This window comes from Cherax quadricarinatus, chromosome 38, assembly GCF_038502225.1.
Source record: "Cherax quadricarinatus isolate ZL_2023a chromosome 38, ASM3850222v1, whole genome shotgun sequence".
Lineage (NCBI taxonomy): Eukaryota > Metazoa > Arthropoda > Malacostraca > Decapoda > Parastacidae > Cherax > Cherax quadricarinatus.
In genome coordinates this window covers 5,314,230-5,336,145 of record NC_091329.1, presented here as the reverse complement: position 1 = coordinate 5,336,145, position 21,916 = coordinate 5,314,230, and the positions used below count along the sequence as shown (strand labels likewise).

The 21,916-nt window shown below is 39.6% G+C and overlaps 1 protein-coding gene across 2 annotated transcripts in view; it reads right to left on the bottom strand.

Moving 5' to 3' along the window:
* The window catches only part of LOC128692837 (E3 ubiquitin-protein ligase RNF14-like), a 43,061-nt gene continuing 21,145 nt past the window's right edge, over positions 1-21,916 (bottom strand). Inside the window, exon 7 of one of the 2 annotated variants that reach the window (XM_053782349.2) lies at positions 1-743. In XM_053782349.2, coding sequence (XP_053638324.1) covers positions 549-743 — 195 coding nt within the window. In that variant the 3' untranslated portion in view covers positions 1-548. Of the gene's footprint in view, positions 744-19,616; positions 19,892-21,916 lie in introns of those variants that run through there. The other variant, XM_053782350.2, reaches the window with a different exon arrangement.

The window sequence follows — 21,916 nt, the reverse complement described above, 5'->3', positions numbered from 1 at the left end:
TAGTTTTAAATGATGTAATATATATCATATGGGCTACACAATATGTACAGAAAGTAATAATATTTACATCTAGTCACTTTACCTTGAAGTACATGCCAGTAGACGACCTCTCATTGTGAATATGTGTAGAATCTTTCATTTAAATTTTGTGTAACTTTTCAGTTCTATTTTCAAACAGATACAGTATCTTTCTTTTATCATATATGTTAGAAATATATGAGTATTTCTGTTAAGGACAGGAAGCTTGTACATGGCTTGAAAAAGGTGCCCCTAGCCACCTATCCAGTTACTGTCCAGACCTAATAATGCTTAACCTGATTGACTGAGCTTATGTGTACTAACCATGGCACCATGCTTGTGGTGTGCAATAGCTTAATGGTGAAAACACAAACAATAAGTCATATTTATATTCTTTTCATAGGAAAAAATAATCACAAAGAAAAAATATAATTATTAATAATATAGCAACAACAAAGAACAATCAAATATAAAACAAATTAAAGATAGTAAATGTATAAAACAAAACAGAGATTCCAGTAAATGAAATCTTAATCCCCCAAGAAAACACCCATCTCATCATCAGAATCATCTTCAGCCATTCCAGCGAACAGCCTGTTGAAACACGGTGATTTCTGGTCGTTATAGTGTTCATATGGCCGTGCCTTGTTGAGCATGCATGTACACAACCAACAGAAGTAGATGCTGCATCTTTGACATGTCATCTTGTTACATCCATCTATCTTCTGTAAGGAGAAAAAATACAATTACTTTATATGCTTGTCAAGTACCAAAAAATTAAGTTGAAACAAAACAGAACATATATAAGGAGTTATCTGTATGAATGTGTTTATAACTTTAATATATTAATGTGTATGTGTGTAATTCAATATTCCTATGCTTGGTGGAGCTCACTGATCTCCCAGAATGCACTTGCCCTAAGACAGACAGACAGACAGACAGGCATGCACGCAGGCAGGCAGGCAGGCAGGCAGGCAGACAGACAGACAGACAGACACAGACACAGACACAGACACAGACACACACACACACACACACACACACACACACACACACACACACAAAGACTACAGACCTCACTCAGGGAGAAAGACCTTGGGGTGACCATAACACCGAGCACCTCACCGGAGGCACACATCAACCAAATAACTGCTGCAGCATAGGGACGCCTGGCAAACCTGAGAATAGCGTTCTGATACCTTAATAAGGAATCGTTCAAGACACTGTACACTGTGTATGTTAGGCCCATACTGGAGTATGCAGCACCAGTCTGGAACCCACACCTGGTCAAGCACGTCAAGAAGTTAGAGAAAGTACAAAGGTTTGCAACAAGGCTAGTCCCAGAGCTCGGGAATGTCGTACGAGGAAAGGTTGAGGGAAATCGGACTGACGACACTGGAGGACAGAAGGGTCAGGGAAGACATGATAACGACATACAAGATACTGCGGGGAATAGACAAGGTGGACAGAGATAGGATGTTCCAGAGAGGGGACACAGGGACAAGGGGTCACAACTGGAAGCTGAAGACTCAGACGAGTCACAGGGACGTTAGGAAATATTTCTTCACTCATAGAGTTGTCAGGAAGTGGAATAGCCTAGCAAGTGAAGTAGTGGAGGCAGGAACCATACATAGTTTTAAGAAGAGGTATGATACAGCTCAGGAAGCAGAGAGAGAGAGGACCTAGTAGCGATCAGTGAAGAGGCGGGGCCAGGAGCCGAGTCTCGACCCCTGCAACCACAATTAGGAGAGTACAATTAGGTGAGTACACACACACACACACACACACAAAGGCTTCCAAAGCACTGCAAGTTCTTCCATAGTGGGTTGCATATACAGTAGTATAGTATTTATATTTATACAGCCATACCTCACTTTATGTCATTTCAGCCTATGTCAAATTTGCTTTTACGCCACTTTTCTAGCATAAATTTCAGTTCAGCGAACGTCATTACATCACTCAGCAACGTCACCTACTTAATAATTTTTTAATTGTGTTCATTATTCTTTAAAAAAAAAATGACTAAAATGTGTTTTTAGTGTTCTTTAAGGTTTACCAATAGTTACAGTATTCTTTAGTGAATTATTTGTGCTAACTTTACAGTGTGTCATCATTCTAAGGAATTAAGACATTATGTCCAGTTTATGTAAAAAAAACAGGTTATGTCACGGGTCTTGGAACCAATTAATGACATAGGGCGGGGTATGACTGTACCAAGTTTTAAAATACAGCCTTTCCTCACTTAGCGACGTACTCATTTACCAACGCCTCAGACTTACAACGGGCTCTCTGACCAGTATGCAAGCCTAAATAATGTATACTAGAGTTGATTTCCTCTATTCTGTTTATTACAATATACACTACACTACTGTATAAACATTTAAAAATATACCAAATTATTTATTATTATTATAATCAAAAAGAAGTGCTAAGCCACAAGGGCTATACAGCAAAATATACCAAAAATGTTATAAATGGTGCAAAGGTGACATTAAAACAATATCAAAGTTAGTTGGCACAAACCCACTACCATTATAGTATGCTCCTCACTTTACCGACGTGGTCTAAGGAACGAAACTCCGTCGTTAAGTGAGGAGAGGCTGTACTGTGATCCCTATGTTAGGATTTTAGAGATAAGTGTATTCTTGTTGTTAGGTACACTCAACCATAATGACACTACTGTACTAGTTAATGACCATGCATCTTACAACCAGACTAATTTTCGGTCTACAAAACATACATCTGCATTAGCTTGCCCAGTGTTGCATGCATCTAAGGCAGATTCTCAGGTGCCACACCCAAGAATTATTCTTTGGAATTTGATACTTTAGGAGTTTAAGCTTCAGAAACACTGAGCATAACATAAGCTTGGTTAATGCTTATGCGTACCTTTTGCTGTCATTATTCCATTACTATATATGTAATATTTTTTGAAAACAATTACTGGTACAGAATTTTATTTGATCTTCATATTAAAACCTTTCTGTAATTTTAACTTAATGTTGGAATCTGGATTAGGGGACATTTATGGCAAACTCAATACACAGCCTTCCAGGAAGAAGAGGGAGGTGGTGGTTAACAAGCCATTACACCTGTGACTTTTTTTTTGACAGATTTACTATAAGAGTTGATAATTTTAAGAATGCAAGTTTGTCCCACAGGAGAATATAGGCACAATGTGTTTCTTGTTCCTTTATAACCTGATGAGCATACACACAGGTCACTCATTCTGCTGGGAAATGAATCCATTTGGCAACATATTCATTCTCCCAGGTGTCAATTTTGCCAAGGTCATCTTAGCTAGTCATCTTCATGCTCTATTATATTTTCATTGCTAGGTCTGTCTCTGTAGCATACAGTATATATACTTTACCACTTCCCATCAGTGATGATACACACGTCACAAGACGACTCATGAAAAATCGTAATGAAACGATTGCAAACATCACATCATAAGATGCTGGTGTAATTTTAGTTAGTGACCTTCTCTACATCACAAAATGCTGGTGAAAGTTGTTAGTTAGTTAGTGACCTTCTCTACATCACAAAATGCTGGTGAAAGTTGTTAGTTAGTTAGTGACCTTCTCTACATCACAAAATGCTGGTGAAAGTTGTTAGTTAGTTAGTGACCTTCTCTACATCACAAGATGCTGGTGGAATTTTAGTTAGACCTTCTCTGACTAATTTTTACAGTACTTTTATGATAAACCTCATGTTTAGGGGCAAGCATTAAAACAAGGTATAACTTGAGATGGGCAAGAAAATAATCTGGGTCATTTATATTAGATGTTGAACACTTTTTCCCTATGTGTTGATATTATTTATTAAACTATCTTATTCCTAACACTGCAAGTTATTACATGAAAACTACATTTTTGGTATACTGCATAAAAAAATAAAGTATTTGTATTTTGTAAGCATCTGTAGTTTTCACCACAACCAAATAATGACTCATTTGTGCAGTGTATTTACTTACCGACACATCTATGTGTATTTTTGAATTTAACAAGGTTAAATTAGTAACTTTAGACAAAACTAATTTTCATTCATGCAGTTTTGGAAAAGGGTGCATTGTACAGTGAAAGCAGTGTAATTTGAAGTTGGGTTGATGACACACATTTTCTTCTCCTGGAGAACCACATCTTGCTTCTTTGGTGGCAGAATGATATTTAGAAGGTTCCTGAAATCTTGTAATTTTCCTAGGAATTAATTTTGCACCCCTCAGACTGTGATGAAGGTCCACTGAGGTCAGAGGCTGACCTCACCAACTAGTGTAAATTGTCACAAGCCCTTGCCTAGGAAAAATCCTGGCGCCGGATGTCTCAGGTCTCACTGTTCGAGAAGTCTACCCTTGATGTGATAACTGTAGGCGTCAGGTCTTAACACACACGGTGTAAACCTCATGGGGAGGTGAACCCCTAAAGCTGGAGTTTAGGGGGGGGGGTGTTTTAAGGACCTTATAAGCTCAAGGAAACAGCTAGAGAGAGGAGATTCTGGTGGGGCTCTGGACTGTGTGCAGAGCTCTGGGCTAGAGATTTGGACAGTGCTGCTGCCTGTGTGCAGAGCTCTGGGCTAGAGATTTGGACAGAGCTGCTGCCTGTGTGCAGAGCTCTGGGAGAAGGCTGCTGGAGTCTCTGGGGAAGGCTGTTGAAGACACTGGGCAGAGTACTGACTTGGAGCAGTGCTCATGCTGTGTAGGACTTGGGACCTGTGGCTAGAGTCTAACTTGGTTCCTGTGGTGAACTGTACACTGAACTTATATTGTAAGTAAATATTGTGCTTCGTCAGTTAAGCTGTAACCCTTGTTTCACTGCTTATGTATGCCATCCCACATTTATCAAACCCAATAGTGTTCTGTTCCCCAATATATTATTGTACAAGGACAGTAATAGTAATATTCACTGTCCCTGTTATTTCTTATTCTTATTTCATTATGTATTTTATTTCAAGTACTGAGGAGTGGGTAGTATGGAGGTAATCAGAGGTACTGGTGTAGTCACCGGTGACCTCACATTACCTCTGCTCCAGTCACTTGACTCACCTCTCCTGCATATTCCTCCCTTAGTCCCCAATTATACTCTTTTTTTTTTTACCCCCCTACATGACATAGTGTCTAAGCAGTGGTGGTTCTTATTATTTTTATAGGAACCAGTCCCACATGCACAGTAGCTGTGAAGAATCTCTATTCTTCATGACTACGGTGATCTTCACACCAACTCCAAGGCTGAGGGACTGATTACCTCATCTTTTGTTTATAGTTCTACTGTCTTCAAATTATGTCCTAGAATTTGTATTGATAAAGCCACTGGATGGCAAAACATCTACATTAAAGATTCCCAGATGATGCTGCATGTGTGTCTAATTTTCATATACAGATGTGTATCACATACTGAATGGCCAAGGTACAGAGCAGATAGTGACATACTGTATAAATGTATTGTACAAGTATTTTTGAAGCTCTTTGGAGAATTTGTGTAACAGAAGTTATTTGTAAAATAGCTATAACATAAGCCAGAATTTTGCAAGATTTAATTTATGATAATGTACATGGCACCATCACCAGCATATACAAATGTAAGTCATCAAAATTCATGCAGGTATAATTATTCAAGAGCTTTAACCATTTAACTCAGAAAAGAATTCCCATGTATGTAGCAAGTTTTTATATATAAAAAACTTGTTTCTTATAGAATGAAAGTGCCTGTTTAGAAATCAACTAAGACTGAGTAGAATCTGATAAAACTTACGATTTTATGGTATGTTGAAGTGAGAAAAAATTATAATTCATCGGCAACAGCTGCGTAAATGTGACAGCAATATTAATATTTTACAATTTAGAGAGTATAGAAGAAGTGAATGTGTTTGGATATTTGGGAGTTGACTTGTCAGCAGATGGGTTTATGAAGGACAAGATTAACCACAGAATTGATGAAGGAAAAAAGGCGAGTGGTGCTTTGAGATATCTGTGGAGACAAAAAACGTTATCCATGGAGGCAAAGAAGGGAATGTATGAGAGTATAGTGGTATCAGCACTTTTATATGGGTGTGAAGCATGGGTTGTAAATACTGCAGTAAGAAAGAGGCTGGAGGCAGTGGAGATGTAATGTCTAAGGGAAATGTGTGGTGTAAATATTATGCAGAGAATTCATAGCGTGGAAATTTGGTGTGGAGTTACTAAAAATACGTATTAGTCAGAGGGCTGAAGAGGGGTTGTTGAAATGATTTGGTCATTTAGAGAGGATGGAACAAACTAGAATGATGTGGAGAGCGTATAAATCTGTAGTGGAAGGAAGGTGGAGTAGGGGTTGTCTTAGGAAAGGTTGGAGGAGGAAGTAAAGGAGCTTTTGTGGGCAAGGGGCTTGGACTTCCAGCAAGCATGCACGAGTGTATTAAACAGGAGTGAATGAAGATGAATGGTTTTTTGGGACTTGACGAGCTGTTGGAGTGTGAGCAGGGTAATATTTTGCGAAGGAATTTAGGGAAACTGGTTAGTCGGACTTGAGTCCTGGAAGTGGGAAATAAAATGCCTGCACTTTACAGGAGGGGTTTGGGATATTGGCTGTTTGGAGTGACATCTAAACTGTCATATCCGAGCGCCTCTGCAAAGACAGTGATTATGTATCAATGGTGGTGGAAGTGTTAAACGATGATGAAAGTTTTTCCTTTCTTTTTGGGTCACCCTGCCTTGGTGGAAAACGGCGAACATGTTAAAAAAAAAAATTATTAACATCACATTATGATTGCTTTTCAGTTTTTTGTAACTGTTTTTAATGTTTAACCCTTTGAGGGTTTCGGACGTACTAGTACGGCTTACGACCCAGGGTTTTTGACGTACTAGTACGCCTAAATTCTAGCGCCCTTAAATCTAGTGGGAGAAAGCTGGTATGCCTTCATATGAAAGAATGGGTCTATGTGGTCAGTGTGCACAGTCTAAAAAAAATCCTGCAGCACACAGTGCATAATGAGAAAAAAAACTTTGACCATTTTTTTGGAATAAAACAGCGACTTTGCACTGTATTTTCGTATGGTATTTATTGTTGTATTCTAGTTTTCTTGGTCTCATTTTATAGAATGGAAGACATATTACAGAAATTGAGATGATTTTGACTGGTTTTACAATGAAAGGTACCTTGAAATTGAGCTCAAAGTAGCAGAAATGTTTGATTTTTACCAAATTTCAAAAGTAAACAAATCGTGCCAAGCGTGCAATACACGTCAACTGGTGAGTCTAATATTCTTTCACAAGTGCACCAATAATATTTATACCATTTTTTACACTAATGCAGCAGTCTGCATAACAGTAAATCTTATATTTTTTGTGAGAATAAAAATTCAAAGTGGAAAGCAAAAGAATATAAGAGGGGCCTTGAGACGTGACTAATGACCAGAGGAAATGTCATTTTAGTGCCAGGAATGTCTTTCTTGTTTATTCTGGACCCTATTCGGAAATTGGCATCTTTTGAAATTTGTGTGAAATTGGCAAAATTGCTAAATTCTGACCACTGTACTGGATAGTTGAATTTCATAAATGGGTGGTTTCTTGCACCCATTCGATAGAAAAAATGGAGTTCTAGCGAAATATTCATGTTTTTTGTCGACTAGTACAGTGGAATTGGCCGAAAATGGGGCTCAAAGTGGGCAAAATCGCCGATGCATAAACATCACCGAGACCGCTAACTTTGCGAGAGCATAATTCCATAAGTTTTCCATCAAATTTCAAACTTTTGGTGTCCTTATGATCGGGAAAAGATTCTCTATCTTTTCGTAAGAGAAAATAATCTTTTTTTTTTTAAAATTTGGCCGACCCTGAGAACGAGTTTCGGAGAGGGCCTGTCGACCCTCAAAGGGTTAATACTATGTACACTATTTTCTTATGATATTAAGTGTAGTAGGTTGGTAGACAGCAACCACCCAGGGAAGTACTACCGTCCTGCCAGATGACTGTGAAACAGAAACCTGTAACTGTTTTACATGATGGTAGGATTGCTGGTTTTCTTTTTCTGTCTCATAAACACGCTAAGATAACAGGGATATCTTGCTACTCCTACTTACACTTTGGTCACACTTCACAGACACGCACATGCATATATATATATACATGCATCTAGGTTTTTCTCCTTTTTCTAAATAGCTCTTGTTCTTTTTTATTTCTTCTATTGTCCATGGGGAAGTGGAAAAGAATCTTTCCTCCGTAAGCCATGCGTGTCGTATGAGGCGACTAAAATGCCGGGAGCAATGGGCTAGTAACCCCTTCTCCTGTATACATTTACTAAAAAAGAGAAGAAGAAAAACTTTATAAAACTGGGTTGCTTAAATGTGCGTGGATGTAGTGCGGATGACAAGAAACAGATGATTGCTGATGTTATGAATGAAAAGAAGTTGGATGTCCTGGCCCTAAGCGAAACAAAGCTGAAGGGGGTAGGAGAGTTTCAGTGGGGGGAAATAAATGGGATTAAATCTGGAGTATCTGAGAGAGTTAGAGCAAAGGAAGGGGTAGCAGTAATGTTAAATGATCAGTTATGGAAGGAGAAAAGAGAATATGAATGTGTAAATTCAAGAATTATGTGGATTAAAGTAAAGGTTGGATGCGAGAAGTGGGTCATAATAAGCGTGTATGCACCTGGAGAAGAGAGGAATGCAGAGGAGAGAGAGAGATTTTGGGAGATGTTAAGTGAATGTATAGGAGCCTTTGAACCAAATGAGAGAGTAATTGTGGTAGGGGACCTGAATGCTAAAGTAGGAGAAACTTTTAGAGAGGGTGTGGTAGGTAAGTTTGGGGTGCCAGGTGTAAATGATAATGGGAGCCCTTTGATTGAACTTTGTATAGAAAGGGGTTTAGTTATAGGTAATACATATTTTAAGAAAAAGAGGATAAATAAGTATACACGATATGATGTAGGGCGAAATGACAGTAGTTTGTTGGATTATGTATTGGTAGATAAAAGACTGTTGAGTAGACTTCAGGATGTACATGTTTATAGAGGGGCCACAGATATATCAGATCACTTTCTAGTTGTAGCTACACTGAGAGTAAAAGGTAGATGGGATACAAGGAGAATAGAAGCATCAGGGAAGAGAGAGGTGAAGGTTTATAAACTAAAAGAGGAGGCAGTTAGGGTAAGATATAAACAGCTATTGGAGGATAGATGGGCTAATGAGAGCATAGGCAATGGGGTCGAAGAGGTATGGGCTAGGTTTAAAAATGTAGTGTTAGAGTGTTCAGCAGAAGTTTGTGGTTACAGGAAAGTGGGTGCAGGAGGGAAGAGGAGCGATTGGTGGAATGATGATGTAAAGAGAGTAGTAAGGGAGAAAAAGTTAGCATATGAGAAGTTTTTACAAAGTAGAAGTGATGCAAGGAGGGAAGAGTATATGGAGAAAAAGAGAGAAGTTAAGAGAGTGGTGAAGCAATGTAAAAAGAGAGCAAATGAGAGAGTGGGTGAGATGTTATCAACAAATTTTGTTGAAAATAAGAAAAAGTTTTGGAGTGAGATTAACAAGTTAAGAAAGCCTAGAGAACAAATGGATTTGTCAGTTAAAAATAGGAGAGGAGAGTTATTAAATGGAGAGTTAGAGGTATTGGGAAGATGGAGGGAATATTTTGAGGAATTGTTAAATGTTGATGAAGATAGGGAAGCTGTGATTTCGTGTATAGGGCAAGGAGGAATAACATCTTGTAGGAGTGAGGAAGAGCCAGTTGTGAGTGTGGGGGAAGTTCGTGAGGCAGTAGGTAAAATGAAAGGGGGTAAGGCAGCCGGGATTGATGGGATAAAGATAGAAATGTTAAAAGCAGGTGGGGATATAGTTTTGGAGTGGTTGGTGCAATTATTTAATAAATGTATGGAAGAGGGTAAGGTACCTAGGGATTGGCAGAGAGCATGCATAGTTCCTTTGTATAAAGGCAAAGGGGATAAAAGAGAGTGCAAAAATTATAGGGGGATAAGTCTGTTGAGTGTACCTGGTAAGGTGTATGGTAGAGTTATAATTGAAAGAATTAAGAGTAAGACAGAGAATAGGATAGCAGATGAACAAGGAGGCTTTAGGAAAGGTAGGGGGTGTGTGGACCAGGTGTTTACAGTGAAACATATAAGTGAACAGTATTTAGATAAGGCTAAAGAGGTCTTTGTGGCATTTATGGATTTGGAAAAGGCGTATGACAGGGTGGATAGGGGGGCAATGTGGCAGATGTTGCAAGTGTATGGTGTAGGAGGTAGGTTACTGAAAGCAGTGAAGAGTTTTTACAAGGATAGTGAGGCTCAAGTTAGAGTATGTAGGAAAGAGGGAAATTTTTTCCCAGTAAAAGTAGGCCTTAGACAAGGATGTGTGATGTCACCGTGGTTGTTTAATATATTTATAGATGGGGTTGTAAGAGAAGTAAATGCGAGGGTCTTGGCAAGAGGCGTGGAGTTAAAAGATAAAGAATCACACACAAAGTGGGAGTTGTCACAGCTGCTCTTTGCTGATGACACTGTGCTCTTGGGAGATTCTGAAGAGAAGTTGCAGAGATTGGTGGATGAATTTGGTAGGGTGTGCAAAAGAAGAAAATTAAAGGTGAATACAGGAAAGAGTAAGGTTATGAGGATAACTAAAAGATTAGGTGATGAAAGATTGAATATCAGATTGGAGGGAGAGAGTATGGAGGAGGTGAACGTATTCAGATATTTGGGAGTGGACGTGTCAGCGGATGGGTCTATGAAAGATGAGGTGAATCATAGAATTGATGAGGGAAAAAGAGTGAGTGGTGCACTTAGGAGTCTGTGGAGACAAAGAACTTTGTCCTTGGAGGCAAAGAGGGGAATGTATGAGAGTATAGTTTTACCAACGCTCTTATATGGGTGTGAAGCGTGGGTGATGAATGTTGCAGCGAGGAGAAGGCTGGAGGCAGTGGAGATGTCATGTCTGAGGGCAATGTGTGGTGTGAATATAATGCAGAGAATTCGTAGTTTGGAAGTTAGGAGGAGGTGCGGGATTACCAAAACTGTTGTCCAGAGGGCTGAGGAAGGGTTGTTGAGGTGGTTCGGACATGTAGAGAGAATGGAGCGAAACAGAATGACTTCAAGAGTGTATCAGTCTGTAGTGGAAGGAAGGCGGGGTAGGGGTCGGCCTAGGAAGGGTTGGAGGGAGGGGGTAAAGGAGGTTTTGTGTGCGAGGGGCTTGGACTTCCAGCAGGCATGCGTGAGCGTGTTTGATAGGAGTGAATGGAGACAAATGGTTTTTAATACTTGACGTGCTGTTGGAGTGTGAGCAAAGTAACATTTATGAAGGGATTCAGGGAAACCGGCAGGCCGGACTTGAGTCCTGGAGATGGGAAGTACAGTGCCTGCACTCTGAAGGAGGGGTGTTAATGTTGCAGTTTACAAACTGTAGTGTAAAGCACCCTTCTGGCAAGACAGTGATGGAGTGAATGATGGTGAAAGTTTTTCTTTTTCGGGCCACCCTGCCTTGGTGGGAATCGGCCAGTGTGATAATAAAAAAAATAATTAAGTGTGTTTCAAGAAGTTTTAGCATTTTTAAAAATGGGGAATTGCTCAGTGCAACATTTTGCTCCACTTGGAATATACAGTAAATACTGTACTATTGGTGAAATAATTGTTTTTTATTCTATGTTTTACTAGTTTGGTCTTCTCATGCTATGTACAAAGAATACATGCAATATTACAGGTGTTTCAAGGTATAATACTCCTCAAATCATAAAAATAAGCCACAGTGTTTGACTTTACTGAGTTATCCTGGATTAAATCTACTCAGTGTGCTTTGTGGCTGAATTCCAATTTTAGTTTTATGAAATTGTAATAAATCTGAATGAATAAGTCATGTTTGTGCCATTTCCACATCCTGTTTGCTGGTGGGGAAGCTGATGGTGGAACAACAGCTCCTGATTTCACTGCTTACTTATGCTAGTTGGACGTGCTAGTACGTCGGACACAAAGTCATCACCTGTGTAACTAACCATTATGGAATGTGTGGACCCTCCTGTCCTTAGATTTCTTTTAAAAGCATGAAGAGATTGCAGAATAAGTTAGTTTTGTGCTAAGGTCAAAATATTGGCAGGTGGCAAATTTGAAGGTAACAAAAATTGTGTGCAATAGTATATTGAACACACTGACATCATCTGAATTCTAGTTCACTGAACACAGTTAATACATTAATTATATTTTTATTGAATTAAAAACCTTCAGTATAATAAAAACTATGTATTCATATTCTCATATACTAGTAGTCATAATTTAGTTTTTAAGGCTGCCCAAAATGCCTTGTATAATGAGGGGCCTTCTATTAAGTAATCTACAAATGTCAGTTACCCTAACTGTATAAACTACTGTACTAAAATTTATAGAAATAAAGTGTTTTACACATACTGTGTACCATTATTAACATTATCAAATTTACATTATCATCAACTTAATACATACTATAATCATTAATTTCATCAACTTAATATTATCATCATCAATTCAATGACAAGTTACAGAAACCATAGTCACAAAGCAAGGAAAACTATTTGAAGTAAATATTTTACATTCCACAATCCAAATCCATAATTCACTACATGTCACAAACTGCCCCAACAATGCCACCGCATTGCGCTGATCCCAGTGCTGGGGATATGTACAGTACGTGTGTATATAATATATAGTATTTTAAAATGTATGTACAGTTATAGAAAACAACAAGTGTTATAATATCAAGACATAGTAAAAAAATGTACTTTGAGATACCATCTTAAAGGTGTTTATGTCCAAGTAAAATTTAGAGATATTTCAGCATCGAAACTTAATAAGTGTGGCATACCCAACATAATTATAGTAATATGTGCTAGAAGTTTTCTCCATGGGAAAGTGGAACAGAATTCTTCCTTTGTAAGTCATGCATGTCGTAAGAGGCAACTAAAATGCTGGGAGCAAGGGGCTAGTAACCCCTTCTCCTGTATAAAATACTAAATTTAAAAAGAGAAACTTTCATTTTTCTTTTTTAGGCCACCCTGCCTTGGTGGGATATGGCCAGCTTGTTGAAAGAGAGAAGTGCAAGAAGTTTGTCAAATACTATTTAAGTTTTAAAGTGTACATTACTGCTTTTTTAACTGACATTCTGCTGTAATACATCAGAACATCATTCCTGAAAATTTGACATACAATCGAATTTAGGGCAAATTGAACTGATGATCATATGCAAAAAATAGGGTTGTTTCACAGGCCCCCCAAAAGTGCCAAACAGATTTTTTTTTAAATATCTTGATTGGTAGGTTGGTAGACAGCAACCACCCAGGGAAGTACTACCGTCCTGCCAGATGACTGTGAAACAGAAACCTGTAACTGTTTTGCATGATGGTAAGATTGCTGGTTTCTTTTTCTGTCTCATAAACATGCTAGATAACAGGGATATCTTGCTACTCCTACTTACACTTTGGTCACACTTCACAGACACGCACATGCATATATATATACATACATCTAGGTTTTTCTCCTTTTTCTAAATAGCTCTTGTTCTTCTCTATTTCTTCTATTGTCCATGGGGAAGTGGAAAAGAATCTTTCCTCTGTAAGCCATGCCGGGAGCAATGGGCTAGTAACCCCTTCTCCTGTAGACATTTACTAAAAAAGAGAAGAAGAAAAACTTTATAAAACTGGGATGCTTGAATGTGCGTGGATGTAGTGCGGATGACAAGAAACAGATGATTGCTGATGTTATGAATGAAAAGAAGTTGGATGTCCTGGCCCTAAGTGAAACAAAGCAGTGGGGGGAAATAAATGGAATTAAATCTGGAGTATCTGAGAGAGTTAGAGCAAAGGAAGGGGTAGCAGTAATGTTGAAGGATCAGTTATGGAAGGAGAAAAGAGAATATGAATGTGTAAATTCAAGAATAATGTGGATTAAAGCAAAGGTTGGATGCGAAAAGTGGGTCATAATAAGCGTGTATGCACCTGGAGAAGAGAGGAATGTAGAGTGAGAGAGAGAGATTTTGGGAGATGTTAAGTGAATGTAGAGGAGCCTTTGAACCAAGTGAGAGAGTAATTGTGGTAGGGGACCTGAATGCTAAAGTAGGAGAAACTTTTAGAGAGGGTGTGGTAGGTAAGTTTGGGGTGCCAGGTGTAAATGAAAATGGGAGCCCTTTGATTGAACTTTGTATAGAAAGGGGTTTAGTTATAGGTTATACATATTTTAAGAAAAAGAGGATAAATAAGTATACAAGATATGATGTAGGGCGAAATGACAGTAGTTTGTTGGATTATGTATTGGTAGATAAAAGACTGTTGAGTAGACTTCAGGGTGTACATGTTTATAAAGGGGCCACAGATATATCAGATCACTTTCTAGTTGTAGCTACACTGAGAGTAAATGGTAGATGGGATACAAGGAGAATAGAAGCATCAGGGAAGAGAGAGGTGAAGGTTTATAAACTAAAAGAGGAGGCAGTTAGGGTAAGATATAAACAGCTATTGGAGGATAGATGGGCTAATGAGAGCATAGGCAATGGGGTCGAAGAGGTATGGGGTAGGTTTAAAAATGTAGTGTTGGAGTGTTCAGCAGAAGTTTGTGGTTACAGGAAGGTGGGTGCGAGAGGGAAGAGGAGCGATTGGTGGAATGATGATGTAAAGAGAGTAGTAAGGGAGAAAAAGTTAGCATATGAGAAGTTTTTACAAAGTAGAAGTGATGCAAGGAGGGAAGAGTATATGGAGAAAAAGAGAGAGGTTAAGAGAGTGGTGAAGCAATGTAAAAAGACAGCAAATGAGAGAGTGGGTGAGATGTTATCAACAAATTTTGTTGAAAATAAGAAAAAGTTTTGGAGTGAGATTAACAAGTTAAGGAAGCCTAGAGAAAAAATGGATTTGTCAGTTAAATATAGGAGAGGAGAGTTATTAAATGGAGAGTTAGAGGTATTGGGAAGATAGAGGGAATATTTCGAGGAATTGTTAAATGCTGATGAAGACAGGGAAGCTGTGATTTCGTGTATAGAGCAAGGAGGAATAACATCTTGTAGGAGTGAGGAAGAGCCAGTTGTGAGTGTGGGGGAAGTTCGTGAGGCAGTAGGTAAAATGAAAGGGGGTAAGGCAGCCGGGATTGATGGGATAAAAATAGAAATGTTAAAAGCAGGTAGGGATATAGTTTTGGAGCGGTTGGTGCAATTATTTAATAAATGTATGGAAGAAGGTAAGGTACCTAGGGATTGGCAGAGAGCATGCATAGTTCCTTTGTATAAAGGCAAAGGGGACAAAAGAGAGTGCAAAAATTATAGGGGGATAAGTCTGTTGAGTATATCTGGTAAAGTGTATGGTAGAGTTATTATTGAAAAAATTAAGAGTAAGATGGAGAATAGGATAGCAGATGAACAAGGAGGCTTTAGGAAAGGTAGGGGGTGTGTGGACCAGGTGTTTACAGTGAAACATATAAGTGAACAGTATTTAGATAAGGCTAAAGAGGTCTTTGTGGCATTTATGGATTTGGAAAAGGCGTATGACAGGGTGGATAGGGGGGCAATGTGGCAGATGTTGCAGGTGTATGGTGTACGAGGTAGGTTACTGAAAGCAGTGAAGAGTTTTTACGAGGATAATGAGGCTCAAGTTAGAGTATGTAGGAAAGAGGGAAATTATTTCCCAGTAAAAGTAGGCCTTAGACAAGGATGTGTGATGTCACCGTGGTTGTTTAATATATTTATAGATGGGGTTGTAAGAGAAGTAAATGCGAGGGTCTTGGCAAGAGGCGTGGAGTTAAAAGATAAAGAATCGCACATAAAGTGGGAGTTGTCACAGTTGCTCTTTGCTGATGACACTGTGCTCTTGGGAGATTCTGAAGAGAAGTTGCAGAGATTGGTGGATGAATTTGGTAGGGTATGCAAAAAAAGAAAATTAAAAGTGAATACAGGAAAGAGTAAGGTTATGAGGATAACAAAAAGATTAGGTGATGAAAGATTGGATATCAGATTGGAGGGAGAGAGTATGGAGGAGGTGAATGTATTCAGATATTTGGGAGTGGACGTGTCAGCGGATGGTTCTATGAAAGATGAGGTGAATCATAGAATTGATGAGGGGAAAAGGGTGAGTGGTGCACTTAGGAGTCTGTGGAGACAAAGAACTTTGTCCTTGGAGGCAAAGAGGGGAATGTATGAGAGCATAGTTTTACCAACGCTCTTATATGGGTGTGAAGCATGGGTGATGAATGTTGCAGCGAGGAGAAGGCTGGAGGCAGTGGAGATGTCATGTCTGAGGGCAATGTGTGGTGTGAATATAATGCAGAGAATTCGTAGTTTGGAAGTTAGGAGGAGGTGCGGGATTACCAAAACTGTTGTCCAGAGGGCTGAGGAAGGGTTGTTGAGGTGGTTCGGACATGTAGAGAGAATGGAGCGAAACAGAATGACTTCAAGAGTGTATCAGTCTGTAGTGGAAGGAAGGCGGGGTAGGGGTCGGCCTAGGAAGGGTTGGAGGGAGGGGGTAAAGGAGGTTTTGTGTGCGAGGGGCTTGGACTTCCAGCAGGCATGCGTGAGCGTGTTTGATAGGAGTGAATGGAGACAAATGGTTTTTAATACTTGACGTGCTGTTGGAGTGTGAGCAAAGTAACATTTATGAAGGGGTTCAGGGAAACCAGCAGGCCGGACTTGAGTCCTGGAGATGGGAAGTACAGTGCCTGCACTCTGGGGGAGGGGTGTTAATGCTGCAGTTTAGAAACTGTAGTGTGAAGCATCCTTCTGGCAAGACAGTGATGGAGTGAATGATGGTGAAAGTTTTTCTTTTTCGGGCCACCCTGCCTTGGTGGGAATCAGCCAGTGTGATAATAAAAAAAAAATAGTGAATCTCACCTCACATTCTGTCACTCATAGCTTAAATTATTATTATAATAAAAAAGAAGCGCTAAACCACCAGGGCTATATAGCGCTGCAGGGCAGAAAGGAAGCAAGGGTATCAGGTGGCAAAAGGGAGATGGATGAGTAATAGGTTACGGAGAACAGCAGGGCAGTGGATGGTGAAAGGGTAGAGGGAAGCAAGAGATTGAGGCATGACAGTGTCTTCCATTGCAGACACTGCAAGGCTCCAGGTGGACATCAACCAAATCTTTCAGTGGGCTGCAGAAAACAATATGAAGTTCAACGATGAGAAATTTCAATTACTCAGATATGGTAAACATGAGGAAATTAAATCTTCATCAGAGTACAAAACAAATTCTGGCCACAAAATAGAGCGAAACACCAACGTCAAAGACCTGGGAGTGATTATGTCGGAGGATCTCACCTTCAAGGACCATAACATTGTATCAATCGCATCTGCTAGAAAAATGACAGGATGGATAATGAGAACCTTCAAAACTAGGGAGGCCAAGCCCATGATGACACTCTTCAGGTCACTTGTTCTATCTAGGCTGGAATATTGCTGCACTCTAACAGCACCTTTCAAGGCAGGTGAAATTGCCGACCTAGAAAATGTACAGAGAACTTTCACGGCGCGCATAACGGAGATAAAACACCTCAATTACTGGGAGCGCTTGAGGTTTCTAAACCTGTATTCCCTGGAACGCAGGAGGGAGAGATACATGATTATATACACCTGGAAAATCCTAGAGGGACTAGTACCGAACTTGCACACGAAAATCACTCACTACGAAAGCAAAAGACTTGGCAGACGATGCACCATCCCCCCAATGAAAAGCAGGGGTGTCACTAGCACGTTAAGAGACCATACAATAAGTGTCAGGGGCCCGAGACTGTTCAACTGCCTCCCAGCACACATAAGGGGGATTACCAACAGACCCCTGGCAGTCTTCAAGCTGGCACTGGACAAGCACCTAAAGTCAGTTCCTGATCAGCCGGGCTGTGGCTCGTACGTTGGTTTGCGTGCAGCCAGCAGCAACAGCCTGGTTGATCAGGCGCTGATCCACCAGGAGGCCTGGTCACAGACCGGGCCGCGGGGGCGTTGACCCCCGAAACTCTCTCCAGGTAAACTCCAGAAAGGGCTGAGGGGAGTGCGAAAGGTATCATCATCAGAGTTTGTGGAGTAAATCAGTCGTTGTCAAGAAGTCAATGAGAGTCAGGATTAAAGGAGGGTCCATCAGCAAGAAGGGAAGGTAAAGAGAGAGTAGTAGAGCGGAGACAACGTTGGAGGTAAATTCTGTGTCCTCGTTGATAGAGAGGGCAGTCTAACAAAATGTGGCTAATCGATAGTGGAACTTGACACTGCTCACAGAGAGGAACAGGGTGCCTCTCCATGAGATACCCATGAGTAAGACAAGTGTGGCCAATGCGAAGGCGGGAGAGAGTAGTCTCCCGACCTCAGCACTGATGACAAGAAGACGGCCAGTAACCTATGCTTGGTTTAATAGAATGAAGTTTGTTACTGAGCAGAGTTGACCAACGTTGTTGCCAATGGGTGTGAAGGTGGGTAGCTATTACAGCAAAATAGTCCAGAAATGGAACACCTCTATATGAAATTGGTAGGTCATGTACTGCCGACCACGCAGCAGTGTCTGCCTGTTCATTGCCCTGTACGTCAACATGACCAGGGACCCAGCAAAAAACAATATCTTTATGCCTGGTAGAGATACGGCGTAGCCAAACTTGGATACAGAGAACTAGGGGTTGAGGTGTATCAAATTTCTGTATAGCCTGTAGAGCACTAAGGGAGTCTGAGACAACCACAAATGATGACACAGGCATAGATGCGATACGAATAAGTGCTGCAAGAATGGCATACAATTCAGCAGTAAAAATGCACATCTGACATGTATGAGGTTTACTGTAAGTCTATTGAGGCAAGTAAGGTGTCGGAGGCATCATATTGAGATGTCAACATTGATAAAAATAAAAGCCACATTTTCTTACCAAACTATACCAAATATATATGAACTTGCCACACTTATACCAAACAAACACATGCAAAAGTCTGATGCATTTGCAAAATTAATAACCAAGAAAAATAAAATATTACTAATAAAATGGTGTGTGAGGCAGTGTCTGAGATCTGGATAGGTCTTGTCTATGGCTTTGGCTCCTAGCAACAGTGAGAGCACAGATTTCTACTGTAATACAAGTCTTTAAAACATGTTTAAATTCTCTGTACAGTTTTAAATTTGTATGATACATACACAAGGGGCCAATAATGTGGTGTTTAGTGGAAGAGAGAGAATGACACTACACACTTTGGTTCAAGCTGAAGCCAAAGTCAGCAGGAAAATGAGATGCCTCCACCTCCTCTCTTAAGGTATTACTGATATGCTGATATGCTAATATAACAAAGGCAGCCGGTGATAGGAAGTTTTCTCTACAATACTGGAAAAACAGTAATTAATTAAAAAACTGCCTGCAACAGGGTGGGTATGGTTCTAACCTGTGCACATTTTAAAGGCTACTATACCCGTGGCTCACCTGGGTGTGCAGTCTTTAACCATGCCCTCTAATTCTTCCTTTATCCCCTAGTAAAGTTTTTTCTTGTCTACTTTGTCTATGCCCATAAGTATTGTGTGTGTTATTATCATATTCCCGTGCTCTTCCCTCCAATGAGATAAAGCCAACCAGTATTTCCAGTATTTTTCCCCATAGTTCATTCCTCTCAGCTTGGTCACCAGTCTTGATGCTCTTTGCATTCTCTCGGCTTCACTTTGTTTATCTAACCATTCCTGAAGAATATACAGCTTTCCTTGCAACCTTAATTTATCTTATCCAGTTAACATTCTTGTCATTGTGTGCATGGTAATATAGATATCTGAGAAGTCACTGAACCCTAGCAACCATAGAAAACTATTTTAATTCATCAAAGATGAAGATAATTATTACAAGGTGAGCGTGCATCCATATAGTGATCATATGCCTTAAGAGCATCAAGTATGCTCATGCACAGCCAACAGAAGTTGACACCGCATTCCAGACATGTCATCTTGTTACAGCCATCTATCTTCTGTTTGGGGGAAAAATATAACTACTTTATATTTGGTAATTACCACATATTGAGGTTCAACAAAATGTAAACTTAAAGAACAGCATATACAAAGAGTGTCATGTGTGTAGAATGTGTTTATACAGTATTCTGAAATATTTAAGTGTTGAAACACTTATTAGCGATTACTGGTACAGAAATATGCATAAAATCACCTTCTGGAGTTAGCTTCAAATGTTAGTTATTTACCTGAAAGAAAATACTTACAGTTACAGTTTTCACACTGCTACATTTTATCACTGACTCCTTCTCTGTCCATCATGGAGAACTATGCTATCAATGCCAGGGGTCTGTCATGCAGATCTATGTCATGTGCTCAGCTTACTCAAACAATTCAAGAAGTAAATTTGGGTCTGGTGCAGCAAGTGTGTATATCTTAAAAAATCCTGCCTTATGTTGGTGAATGATGGGAAAAGCAAAACTGCCCTTGTGTTTGGTATAAAATAGTAAATTTGAGGTGTTTTCTATGATAATTTTTATGGTTTTATTGGCTATTCTTTGATATCATTTGATAGAATTGAAGCCATACTAGTGAATGGTAATTTTATTTAGTTCCAGGGCTGGAAATCGGCCTCAAATTGATGGAAATATTAAATTTTTTGCCAATATTCCTACACCATCTCCCTGGGTCTATTTTATTGGTTTACTAGGTCTGACTCAATTTTTGGGATGCTGTAAACCATGACCAATCATTCCAGGTTATATATATATATATTATCTGAGAAATAAGGTAAATCTTCAATTTTTTATGTGATGATGAATTCAAAATGGAAGGCAAGTGTAATACAGGAGAGGCTTGGAGAAGTGATTAATGAACAGAAATTTTTTTAGTGCCATATTTATTTTGAACACAGTTATTAAATTGGAATTTTTTAAATTTTGTGTAAAATTGGCCAAATTACTGACTACTGGCATATGCCAAATAACTAATAATTTGGTCAAATTAAGCAATGTAATTGACTTAAAATAGGACTCCAAATCAATGAAATTGCCAATACATTAATTACACCCAGGCCACTAACTTTGCACCTGCATAATTCCACAGCTTTTCCATCAAATCTCGTGCTTTATGTGTCATTACCTTCAGAAAAAACATTTTCAACCATTTCAGAAGATTTTTTTTTTTTTTTTCAACAAGTCGGCCGTCTCCCATCGAGGCAGGGTGACCCAAAAAAGAAAGAAAATCCCCAAAAAGAAAATACTTTCATCATCATTCAACACTTTCACCACACTCACACATTATCACTGTTTTTGCAGAGGTGCTCAGAATACAACAGTTTAGAAGCATATACGTATAAAGATACACAACATATCCCTCCAAACTGCCAATATCCCAAACCCCTCCTTTAAAGTGCAGGCATTTGTACTTCCCATTTCCAGGACTCAAGTCCGACTATATGAAAATAACCAGTTTCCCTGAATCCCTTCACTAAATATTACCCTGCTCACACTCCAACAGATCGTCAGGTCCCAAGTATCATTCGCCTCCATTCACTCCTATCTAACACGCTCACGCACGCTTGCTGGAAGTCCAAGCCCCTCGCCCACAAAACCTCCTTTACCCCCTCTCTCCAACCCTTTCGAGGATGACCCCTACCCCTCCTTCCTTCCCCTATAGATTTATATGCTTTCCATGTCATTCTACTTTGATCCATTCTCTCTAAATGACCAAACCACCTCAACAACCCCTCTTCTGCCCTCTGACTAATGCTTTTATTAACTCCACACCTTCTCCTAATTTCCACACTCCGAATTTTCTGCATAATATTTACACCACACATTGCCCTTAGACAGGACATCTCCACTGCCTCCAACCGTCTCCTCGCTGCTGCATTTACCACCCAAGCTTCACATTCATATAAGAGTGTTGGTACCACTATACTTTCATACATTCCCTTTTTTGCCTCCATAGATAGCGTTTTTTGACTCCACATATACCGCAATGCACCACTCACCTTTTTTCCCTCATCAATTCTATGATTAACC